Source organism: Candoia aspera, chromosome 2 (genome assembly GCF_035149785.1).
Source record: "Candoia aspera isolate rCanAsp1 chromosome 2, rCanAsp1.hap2, whole genome shotgun sequence".
NCBI lineage: Eukaryota > Metazoa > Chordata > Lepidosauria > Squamata > Boidae > Candoia > Candoia aspera.
In genome coordinates this window covers 17,677,896-17,690,434 of record NC_086154.1, presented here as the reverse complement: position 1 = coordinate 17,690,434, position 12,539 = coordinate 17,677,896, and the positions used below count along the sequence as shown (strand labels likewise).

The 12,539-nt window shown below is 42.2% G+C and overlaps 1 protein-coding gene across 1 annotated transcript; it reads right to left on the bottom strand.

The window, feature by feature from the left end:
- Positions 1-3,770: 3,770 nt before the first annotated feature.
- LOC134488998 (zinc finger protein 583-like) lies at positions 3,771-11,065 on the bottom strand. Its single transcript, XM_063291385.1, has 3 exons — positions 9,984-11,065; positions 7,732-7,858; positions 3,771-6,661 (listed from the first exon to the last, which is right to left on the bottom strand). The coding sequence occupies exons 1-3, from the start codon at positions 10,830-10,832 to the stop codon at positions 4,974-4,976; spliced, it is 2,664 nt and encodes an 887-aa protein (XP_063147455.1). The 5' UTR covers positions 10,833-11,065; the 3' UTR covers positions 3,771-4,973.
- Positions 11,066-12,539: the final 1,474 nt, after the last annotated feature.

The following is a 12,539-nucleotide window of genomic DNA, read 5'->3' as shown; positions in this document are numbered from 1 at the left end:
GGTCTCCAATAAGGTAGAACACACCTCAAATCCTTTTGAAAATCAGTTGAATATTTGAGACCTGTCTCTAATCTGTCACCCACCTGGAGGGAGGTCTCCTGGCCCTGTAGGGCAAAGCTTGCTTTGTTCAAAGAACCTCTTAATTTAAAAAAAAAAACAGGGCTGCTTTAAAAGTTACGTTCATTTTAATGAGTAGATTCTTTAAAGTGTCTTTTTTCAGGCTAACGTTGAAGTCCGAAGAAAGTTTAAATGCTTCAATGAAGAGCAAAAAGATGCCCTGTAGTTATTTACTTTCATGTAATATTGGGCATTTCCTTCTGAGGAAGCTGGGGCAGAAACTTCTTCATTCTTGCTGGCCTTGTGCTATTCTCACCTCTACATTTTTAGGTGTTTTCACCTAAATTCTGAGAGTTGAAGTCCACACCTAAGTTGCCAAGGTTGAGAAACAGTGACCTAGAGGCTCTGGTTGGCTGATTGATTCAGCTGGTTGCTGAAGGGTTAATAGCTGCAGTACTGAGGCAGGAGGTGAGGTCAGAGTTCTCACTCTGGTCCGGTCCTTAGAGAAACTGACTCCTTTAGGGTTGGGCAGCTAATAAATTCAAATGAATAAGTAAAAACTCTCTTTTGGGCGCAGCGGAAGTAGTAATTGTTTCCAGGTCACTGCCAGCAGCACTCCACAGTGGCGAAGAGCCAGGCCGATCTAGGAAGCTCAGCCCCCCTGATATCCTGGTTGGAAGGAATAGAGGTTGGGCTGGTAGGGCCCTCTGGTGGTGGTTGATGCAGTTGCCTCTTCTCAGGGGTCGTGTTTAATTCAGATAGATGAATAGCTAGCTAGCTAAATAATGCTTTTAGATAATGTCAGTCAGAAATCCATTGGAGCTGGGCAGCTAATAAATTCAAAATGAATGAATGAATAAATAAATAAGTAAAAATCATCTAACCTAGTTCTCTGTTCAGCAATTAAAGAAAATAGCGAAACAAATCTCTTGACAGAATGGTGATGGGAGAATGTATGCTTCCCTCATTAATAGTTTCACTAGTAACTACGATGAACTTGCTGAATTCGTTATGTAGAATTTTAGGGTTTATTGTTTATTCGTTCAGTCGCTTCTGACTCTTCATGACTTCATGGACCAGCCCACACCAGAGCTTCCTGTTGGTCAACACCCCCAGCTCCCCCAAGGTCGAGTCCGTCACCTCTAGAATATCATCCATCCCATCTTGTTCTTGGTTGGCCCCTCTTCCTTTTGCCTTCCACTCTCCCTTCACAGTTTAGCTCATGGCGTCACTGAGGTGCTCAAGCTCCAGCACCACAAGGTAACGATCCTTTGCTGGAGAGGGTTTATTACTAACATCTAAATAAAGGTGATACTAACATTTGAGCATGGTGTCTAGGCCTCCTTTTGAAGTTTAGGAAACCATGTTTTTCTTTTGAGCCAAAGCCATTTGCTTTGTGTGCAAGAACTAGCCTTTTCAGGGACAGTGATGACAGCAATCAAACAATAGGACTGTATTCTGAAGTCCTTGATCAAAGTTATAAGTGTTAAGAAACAAACCTGGGTGGGAAAGGAGGAGATGTAACATATTTTATCTACAGGTAGTCCTTGACTTACAACCATTCCTTTAGTGACCATTCAAAGTTACAACAGAGTTGAAAAAAGTGACTTACTATCAGTCCTCACACTTATGACCATCGCAGTGTCCCCTTGGTCATGTGATCAAAATTTGGGTGCTTCGCAACTGGCATGTATTTATGATGGTTGCAGTGTCCCAGTGTCACGAGATTGCCATTTGCGACCTTCCCAACTGGCTTCTGACAAGCAAAATCAATGGGGAATCACATTATTCACATAATGACCATGGTGATTTGCTTAACAACCACTGCAAAAACGTTGTAAAATCAGGTGCAGTCACATGATGCCTCACTTAATGACCACACCACTTAATGACAAATTTTCTGGTCCCTATTGTGCTCGTAAGTTGAGGACTACCTGTAAAGATGTCTGTCTTTTCTCACATCTAACAAAAAGCCTGACAAACAATGACTTGTTTGATTTGTTGCTTTCTGATACACCTATAATATATCAAAAGTATGTACTGTACCCTATATAAAGACTTGATATAAAAAACCCAATAAATGCTTTTTTGCTTTGCCTGAAATATTTGTGATTCATATTGTTGGAGAGCAAAAAAGCTACTTTGCAAAAGGTATAGGGTGTTACTCTCTCATATTCAGGGACTAGGTTCTTTCCAGCTCCATGCCAACTTGGGTGGATATGTTGCTTATCTATGGAAGGATGAAATACATTTGATAGAAGAATGTCTGGCACTGATAAATATATGCAGGGAATTTAAGGTTTGGATTTAATTATGAATGAAAAGGCTAAAATATGTATGAGGGGTATGAATTGGTGGACCTGTGAGACCATATTGAGAAAGATCATCCTGGAGAACATCTATCTATGTGGTCACTAACTGCTGACACAGACTTGATGGCACATAATCAAGGTTGTTGGGGATGTGCATGAAAACCAGAATGAATTTGGGAATAGTATTTTGTTAAGTGACATGAATGGATGGATGGGAATGAAATGAGAGTACAGAAAAAGCAACTGGGCTGTTCAGAGATCCTCAAATGAATGAGAATGATGATTGTTTGGTGAATTTCTGCTTAGAAAAAGGTCTGTTTATTTCAGATAAGTCAATTGACACATTCACGCAGCGAAGGGAAAAATATAAATCTAGAATCGTGACTGATTTGACGGCTTACGATGAAAGACTGAGACAATTGGGGAAGGATACAAAGGTAAAGAGAGGGTTTAAATGTGGAACAGACCATCGGATTGAGAGAAATATATTTTTAATGTGTTAAGAGAGAAAAAGATAGTTGCAAAGAATGTAGTTGAGGAAAGTAAGGAATCATTTAGATTAAGAGAGGCAGAAAAAAATGCAGAGCAATTTTGATGGAAATAAAAAATGGTCTCCTGAGCTCCAAGCTTTTCCAAGTAAGAATAATTGCTAGCTAAATCAGTGTTTCTCAACCTTGGCCACTTCAAGATGCTGGCTGGGGGATTCTGGGAGTTGAAGTCCACACATCTTGAAGTGGCCAAGGTTGAGGGACACTGCTCTAAATGATGCCATGACAGCTACACAAGATTCAGCACTACAGCAATAGTTCTTGGCTCAGCTTCCTCCCAGATACTCCTAAGACTCTCTGTCAACAGATATGGCCTGAGCCATCAAAATATACAATAAAAAAGGAATAACTAAAATGCATAACATTGAAATGATATAAAATAGTAATACAATAAAAGCAGCAGCCCAAATAATCAAGGAAGTTCCTGAGCAGCAAATATGTTTAAAGTTAGCATTTTAATTGTTCAAAATGCCTGGGGTAATAAAGCCTTCCCTGGCTGACATTGAAAAGAATCAGGCATACTTCTCCGGAAGCAGCATCCCACTGAGTCTATGTGGGTGGGTGGGAAGGCGCTTTCTAAAAAATCCCTCTTAATTTCTCTAAGTATTCAATGAAAAATGCTGACCCAAGAGCCAGGCTCAGCAAAATGCAGCCTTACATTGTAGAATTGCTGTAAGATGTGCTGGCTCCCAGGCCATTGAGCTGGAATTCAAAGGGTTTTTGACATTCATGAAGATAAATCTATAAAGCAGTGTTTCTCAACTTTGGGAACTTTAAGATGTGTGGACTTCAACTCCCAGAATTCCCCAGCCAGCATGGCTGGCTGGGGAATTCTGGGAGTTGAAGTCCACACATCTTAAAGTGGCCAAGTTTGAGAAACACTGCTAATAAAGACCTGTTTCCTAAATGGAACCATTGTGGTCCAAGGCAGTTTCTGTCTATCAAGTCACAGAGACAAATTCTGAGAGAGGACTCTTTCCTTTAAGCCTTGGCCTGCTTGTAAGATTCCCATAAACAGGTGGACTTGCCCGAACACTGCTGGAATTGGGCTACGCCCCAAGTTAGCCCATACGGTTTCCTTTTAGTTAGATGGTAGCATTTGGCTGGTGGTGCTTGGATGGAAGACTACCAACAATTGCAGGGCTCTAATTGAGGCTGGGAAGATGAACAAATATCACAGAAGGAGGCAGGAGCAAACCACATTGTACTCTTCCCAAGAAAAGCACATTGCTATAATCAGGAATTGATTATTGATTATCAGCTCAGGGGAGTCTTGATAATATATGGTAAAACGTCTGAGATGGAGAAGCTGGGGGATTAGGTCTCCAGTGGAGAAACTGAAGTGTTTCTCCCTCCTGCCCCCCAAAATCACTGAGCCTCTTTTTTTTTATTTTCTGTTGGAATTTAAAAATTGAATAATGCATGTTTACAAGAAAAATAGTCCCAGTAAGCCTGATGCTCATTCACAAGTAAGGGTGCATAGAACTCCACACTCAAAACTATGTACCTGTGCGTACGCATGTGCAGAGAGAGTATCCTACTTTCAAAAGCATTTTGGTTACCACATAAGCTGCAAGAATATTGTGCTTAAAAGAAACTTACACTGGGTAAGCTAAGAAGGCAGGCAATTCCCTCACAATATGTAATTCATATTTAATGAGCTTCCTGTTCCTTTCTTCCCTTCTAAAAAAGGTCAGCCTTCTCAACCACTATTTTGCTTCTCTCTACTTTCCCAGAGGGAAAGATTTTCTGCAAGCTATTGCTCACCATATTATGCTTTTGGTGATAGAAGACCAGTAAGAGGCCTTCTCATTCTCTTCTGGATATGGGGATTACAGCAAACTGCTTTAAACCTCTTTTTTCCACCCTCAGCCTCGTAACATTTTATTTTTCCTATGATCACCACTGCTTCATTTTGTAGTTTTCAAAAGTTTTCTAGGAATGCTACTATAAATGAGTGTTACTTCCAGAAATGGCTCCTTCCAACTCTATAATTCTATATTCTGCCAGTTTGGGAATTTAATCCTGTCTCCAAGCCAAAACAAAACCACCTGATTCATGAGTTGGGGGACCAATCTGGAGAGTTTGCACCTCTTTCAACTTTCAGTGATGACCACAATCCAGCTCTAACGTTGGTCTGGATGGCTCCTCCCACCTGCTTCACTTCAGTGGCTTTAACATCATTACGAGGCTGCACAAGCTGAGCTTCCAAATCAGAAATCCCACCTTCAGCTTCCACTGTACATCTAGAGAAGTTCCTGAGGTCATTCTGGAGATCATTTACAGTGGCACGCAAGCTTGAGACCGCTGCTTTGATTTCTGCAATATTAGCAGCTGCCTGCTGCAGCATAGTCATTAACTGGCTTAAGGTGGGCTCAGTAGCCATTCTGTCTAGAAAGGGAAGAGAAAAAGTTCTCTCCTGTTGTTCCGTTTGGGGGGAACTTGAAGAAGAAAACCCAGCTGCAGAAAACCTCCTTATGATTTCCGTAGCCAGGTACAATGCTTCACCAGTTTGGGTGTTGAGTGTGACAGGGTCAAACTTTGGGGATTGCTTTAGACCAATTCCTGATTCAAGAAGCCAGCTTCTGTTCTGTTTACAGTACCACCAGTTGTCCCTATTCAAGCTTTTCTTGAGATTATTTCTTGTGTGACTTCTACGATGTGCTCCAGATTTGAGGTTCAGATTTCTCCCACTGAAACATTTCCTGTCAACCCTTCTCTGTTTTATTAATGCCGAAAGGCTACTGATGCTTTCCCCAGGATTGGGGCAGACATACGGTCTGAAAGGATCTGAATGTTTACACTTAGAGCATGTAATCAACTGATTCCCAAGGCTGATTTTGGAGGTGTCTCCATTACCATGATTGGTGTGTCTGTACTGGGCCTCTGAGCCTCGTGGAACATCTGAATGAAGAATGTGTGTTTCCGGTTCCTGTGAAACACTTCCAAAAGAACTAAGTTTCTCTAGCCCTCCTCCATTCTCTGAGCTATTAGGCTGGCAACTTTCCAGAATGTTCTGGTTTTCACTGGTCAAACCTGCAGTCCCATTCAACTCAGCAGCACACGTTTTTGAGCAAATGAGCATTAGATCAGGATCAGGACTTTGAGAAATTCTTTCCACAATTTCCAGTGACTTATCCACATATTTCAAATCTCCCCCATTGCTGAGTTTTAGATTACTGTCAAGCATTAATGGCTCAGCTTGTTCCGTATCGTCAATGGTGGTGCGCATAGCATCCTGACTTGTTCTAGTTTCATGATGGGCTGGGTTCCTCCAATGGCTCCTAAAAAGAGTGGACTTCTCATCTTCTGGCTGTTGCCTCTCTGCATCATTCTGATCCTCCCTGATTAAATTTTGCTTAAGATTCTGGGGATTTGTCTTACTGGGTATTTCATATGAGCCTGGAAGATCTTCCTCGTTCACGTTTTTCTGACCATTGAGAGGTATTGCAGATGCACCACATTCTTCATAATCAATATGTCTGCATTGACTCTGCAGCCCTACTTCCGTGCCTAGAGGAATGGTCTCCCTGCCTGGTCCTCTCCCATTTTTTTTAGAGTGAACGAACATTTCTTCTCTCTCTGAGCTTCCCTTTTGCTGGTTCTTTGGACAGATCTTCTTCAAGTCTTGTTCAGGACATTGTAAAATTGTCTCCTTGGATTTTTCCAGCCACTCCACTGCTGGATCAAAGACTTCCTGCAAAAGGTCTTCCTCTTGGCTTTCACCTTTGATCTGATCCCCTGCTGAAGGAAAGAAACAAACAAATCACTCCTTAAACACATCAAGGTTTGTTTGCAGTGAAAACTCTGTTTCAGTAAATAAATCATAATGTTAAATGGGATAATCTTAATTTTATAAAGCTCTGTATCCTAACTGAATTAAAAATAATTCTACCTACTGGTGGAATTTCTTTATTTTATTTTATTTTATTAAAGTTGTATACCACCTGACTCTCACTTATTCTCAGTTGTTATTCTTGCTCTTTGTGTGCAACCAAACTGATATTTCAGCTCACTTTTTTTTTATATTTTGCTGTGCAGCCTGCCATTAATCCAAGGGGCTCAGGACAGTATGCAAAGATTTATGGTATCTTAATATCCCTTGGGGAATTGCACAACAAATCAGGTATTCACATTTGCATCTTCAGCCAAAGCCCCAAACTCCTTCTGGTACAACCTAAGAGACGGATGTACCTAGTCACAACTGCAGCATCTTTCTTCTTGAAATGGCATATTAACAGTAGGCACAGAACTTGAAAGATGGCAATAATGACCTGATTCATAAATTACACTATGCGTTCTGTGTAGTCATGCTGGCCACATGACCATGGAAGTGTCTACGGACAAATGCTGGCTCTTTGGCTTTGAAACGGAGATGAGCACCGCCCCCTAGAGTCGGACACGACTGGACTTAATGTCAAGGGAAACCTTTACCTTTACCTTTGCTTAACATGATTAGCTGAGCCACAGTTGGTTGCATCTGTGTACCACACTAAAGCATCCTTGTGTATAGACCCCAATGGCTGTGATTCCCCACCCCCATGTGAAGCCACCTGCTAATCAAAACATCTTGGATAAGCTCAGACAGTATCTTTTTCCATCATTCAGAGTGCATCCTAGTGCCAAGGTGAGCTAGCCTGAGCCTTTCAGATCTTTTGGCCACAGCTCCAATTACTCTAACCCTGCAAGGCTAATGAATGGGGCTATGGGAACATCTAAATTTAGATATTTACAACATCTAAAAGCTACCAAGTTGCCATAGTTTTCAAAGCTACAGAAAGACCTCTATACTAGGATTTCCCCAGAATTCTTACCCAGCCAGGACACATTATCATAATTCTGATGCATGACATTCCAGTAAAGGTTTTTTTCCTTATGGCCCAGTAGAGCCCATTCTTCCTCAGTGAAACGAACAGATACGTCTTCAAAGGTTATCAGATCCTAAAACAACCAGAGGGGATAGTCTATTAATCACATGGTATTTTGCAAAGACTTGGAGATGGGATGCTTGATCAAATATCAGTGCTGTCCTCAATTCCTTTCATTGTTTGAGTCAAGTCTAGTCTTATTCCCAATTTGTAAGAGGGGAATAAGCAATGCACCACTCATGATTACTGGATGGCCAGATGTGAATGCAAACTGAAAATAATACAGCAATGAAAATTTATAAAAAGTGAACGTTTCATACCCCCCAAATTAATTCTACTAGACAATCATGCACTTCACTGGTATGGCTGAAACGTAAGTGCTGTTCTCCAGCCACCGCTTCTTTTTGGAACAATTTGCCACCATTGGCCACTGGTTTGGATTTTTCAAATCCCTGAGAAAAGGATTTAACCAGTCATGGATTACAAGTCTAGCAACAGATACTGACCATAACAGCTAAATAGATCCTCTAAGCACTGTGACTCTGAATATCCCTTTTGCTTGAACGATCAGAAGTGGGTCAGTGTTTCCTTCACACACTGCTTTTGAGGTGGAGCACACAGCTCGCACGGAGAAGGTCTCCCATTTAATCACAAGCATCTCCACTTGAAGGATCCCAGGCAGCAGAGCAGGAAAATCTCACCTCTCCAAGTTACCGGAGGCTCGGTGCTACTTGGAAAAGGCCGTACTGGACCAGATGCACTAATGATCAGAATCAGCAGGGCTGGCTTTAGAACCCTGCACCAGGGTTATTGACTTTATCATGTTCATAATTCGTTAAGAATACACCAGATGTTCTTTTTCTGTCCCTGCCCCAATGCTTTCCTATATATACCGTTTGGAACACATGTATTCCCATATAGTACTTACTTTGCTGAGCTCTAATTTTATTTTAGCTCCAGGCCTTTTATTAGTTTCTCCACTACAGGTAGTCCTCGCTTAACAACCATTCATTTGGTGATGGTTCAGACTTACAACGGTGCTGAAAAAAACAACTTACAGCCAGTCCTCACACTTATGACTGTTGCAGTGTCCCCGCAGTCACATGATCACAATTTGGGTGCATGGCAACTAGTTTGCATTTATAACTATTGCAGCATCCTGTGTTCAGGCAATCACCATTTTCAACTTTCCGGGCTGGTTTCTGGCAAGCAAAATCAATGGGGAACCGTGTGATTTGCTTAACAACCACGTGGTTCACTTAATGCCTGCAGTGATTCACTTCACCACCACCACAAAAAAGACTGTAAAATCAGGCCAGATTCGCTTAATGACCTCTTTGCTTAGTAACCAGAATTCCAGTCTCTGTTGTAGTTGTTAAGTGAGAACTATCTATATTCCAAATTTTAGCATCGTGCAGCTACCTTCATAGTTCTTTGCAAAGATACTGAATGCTTGGTGACAGTTACTGTGGAGCTGCACACTTACTGAAAGGCTTAGGATTAAGGGCAATCATTTACTGCATGTCTCTTTGATAAAAGACCCCACCTTTTGCGTATCAGTAAAGATGCCAAATCAATAGCATCCAGGTTGAGTATGCAACCAGCCGATGAGTAGGCATGGGCAATCTGTGCATGGATCCATGAAGTACCAATTAGCCTGTATGAACATGAGGAAAAGAAGTATTTTCCTTTGCCAAAATACGTGGGCCTTTTTGAGCAGCAACAGAAGCAGGGCAAAAATCTTCCTCTACGATATTTGCGTACTAGAACAGCGTTTGCTCTCCCGGGTTTCTAAATGAGGAAAGCACACAAAATAAAGCTGGCTGCTTGAGAGGACAGGAGATGAGTCATCCCTTGCTTTTCTAAACACCTTACTCTGGGTAAAGCTTTTCCCTCCCTCAGACTGCAGACCTCAAATAAACCCCTTGGCCTCACCACACCCCTCCCCTGCTTTGCAAAACACTTCCTTATGGATGTTCTAGCTGTAAGTTAAAGACTGTGGCAGAAGCATCTCTCTGGCCAGAGAGGCCAGACTCATTTGTCTCCAGTCACAACTGCCTGCGCTGCTCCCTGTGAATTCCAGAGTATCAAGGATACCCCCGAACCTCCAGCACTTTTGAACATCAGCTACATCGACAGCTTTCCATTCTAAAGACAGTGCCATTAAATACATCCTTAGTATATCCCACCCCCAGCACCTGAATAGGCCTGGCAGGTTCCTGTTCATGATAGGCCGTGGCCAGCTGAAGGGCCTCCTTGCTGCTGCCTGGCTCCTGGGCTTTCAGCCTTGTCTGCAGGTCCACTGGGAGCACACTGAGGAACTGTTCCAGGATAACCTTGTCCACAATCTGGTCCTTGCTGTGCTCCTGAGGACACAGCCACTGCAGAGCTGCCGTGCTCAGCCGGGACAGAATCTCCTGGAGAGTTTCTCCAGGCAGGCGGGTGGGCAAGCGGAACTGCTGTCGGCCAGCTTCCTGATCAGCCTGGGTTGAAGCTGAGTCCAATGCATGTTTCTTTTTGCAAAGGTTTGGCATGAAAGTTCTGTCCATAGTGCTGTCTGTGAACTTAGGAAAGCCAGGAGATGTGAGAACTGATGATGCAGCTGGCTCTTTAAGAGTTGTTTCAACAACAGTGACTGATGCCTGTAAATCAGGTGAAGGTTGGCGGGTTGCCTTCAGACATGCTCTCAAGCGCTGAATTGTCTGGCTTGGATGGTCCGTATACCATTTCTTGGTACCGACTTCTGGCAATGCACCACAACTTGCTGTGGTCGCTTTAGGGATCGATTCTGGGCCCACGGTAATTTCTTTCGCGCCATAAGGCACTTGGTCAGGTTCTATCAGTGTCCTGGTGGGAGGATGAAGATGTGGCAAATACTTTATAACTTGGTCATGGCTCGTATGAGCCCGCCCTTTACAACAGTATTTGTGGTATTCAGCACACTTCCAAAATGTTTTGTTCCTGCTTGCACGCACTTTCTTATACAGGTAGCCTTTATAAAGCAGCTGATCCTTACCTTTTTGATCCTTGATATACTGCAAGGTCATTTTCACAGTGGTCCCGTGTAGAGGAGCAGAGACAATGGCTTTACAATGTGAAAGACAGAACAGAGGAAACAGACTTGCAATGAAAGAAAGCTCTTGCAATAATGATGTGCACAAATGGCTCTTTCGGAGAGGAAAATTCAAAGAATAGGGAAGAGTTGTTTAATATTTACCGAAGAAAATAAGGTTTCCTTCTGGTCCGCTCTGGCTTCTCCGGTTTCCGGAGGTAACAAGAATCATGCTGCTCCCATTTTTTTCCCAGGTCCTAAGACGGAGATACGAACCAGCCCTGTTAATTGGCTCCTACTCCTTCCAGAGCACAAAAGAACTTGCCACCGCCTTCCGACGCAGCTCCCTTATGTGTCAGTTTTCCTCGTTACGTGTCAATTCTTTTTCTCCCCGACGTTGCTTAACAGGACGAGTCTAGCGCTTTGAATCGCTATTTGGAAATGAAGAGCCTAGAGTCGGCTAGAGGTACCCCTACAGTTTTCACTCCGGTCCGATTGGATAGCGACAGCAAGAAATTCAATCTAATTTTCTGAATAACTGCAGATGCCCTATTTAGCCACGCCTCCTCCCACTTTAAAGGAATAAAGGCGGAAGTCCCACATCAGAAAGGGCGTTGCCTATTCAGCCGTTGAGTACCGTGTATGCGCGACTGGAAGTAATCCTCTGCGAACGAATATTTGCCAGGATATTTAGTTAAAAGAGCCCCCTAGTGGGGAAAGTCTGTAATTGCACAGTACGCATTTACCTCTGAGTAGATCCTTTGAACTTCCAAGACTTTAAATTTGGGAAGGCTGAAATTGGAGTGTGCCATAAGCCTCCTTTGACTAATAATAGTAATAATTTGTCAAATAATATTTTGTTAATTTGGATTAATAATTTTAGTAATCATTTGAATTCTTTAAATATTATTTTTAATAATCATTTGAATTCTTTACAAAAAACTGACTAAATTGGCCCTTAATAATGAAATTTATTGCATGGCTATCATATCTGCCAGGTAAAATATAACCTTATTTGTGGTCTCTACAATTTTGGGAGTATATATGTACTGATATTTTGCAGTCTTAAATATTTTTCAATGCCATGTAAGAACATGGGGTTTCGATAAAATGTTTGCATTTATAATGCACAACCACGTAATACACAATTTGTTTGTCAGGAACGTGGTATCTTGAATATGTGATTTACAAAGTTAATCCCTGAGTATGTTGGCTCAGACCCCGTAACAAGCCCGTGCAAGTAGTATTTCATCCGAAACACAGCTTGTATGCTTTGTACACGTTTGGCAGGAAATTTTAACACAGCTCTTTCACTACCCTAGGAAGGTTCTGAGGCATCTGGTAACTGATATAAATTGCATCACTGGTAGCACAAGTCTGTATTAATGGGTACCTGTTGCAAGGTTCATGTGGCACCAACAGTTATGATGTTCACAAGCGTACATTCAATTGCTGTATTAGCATGGAGATACAGTCACAGATACTCCACATGTTGGATTTCTACCTGTCAGCTCTTGAAAGTACAGGATAGATTTCCTGGCCTCAACCCAGTTCACTGATCTGGCTAAATTCCATTGAAACCCAAGATCAAAATGTTAACGAAAAAGGCGGACTCTTGTCGTAGAATCTCAGCCAAACAGCCCCTGCACTGCAAAAGGTTTTACTCCATTAAAATACCACTGTAATCCACCGTGTTGTGTGC

Coding starts and splice junctions, on each gene's coding strand:
- LOC134488998 (XM_063291385.1), bottom strand. CDS start 10,832: ATGACCTTGCAGTATATCAAGGATCAAAAAGGTAAGGATCAGCTGCTT. Junction 7,859..9,983: donor AACCTGCCAGGCCTATTCAG/GTGCTGGGGGTG, acceptor TGGTTGTTTTAG/GATCTGATAACCTTTGAAGA. Junction 6,662..7,731: donor TGATAATGTGTCCTGGCTGG/GTAAGAATTCTG, acceptor TCTTTCCTTCAG/CAGGGGATCAGATCAAAGGT.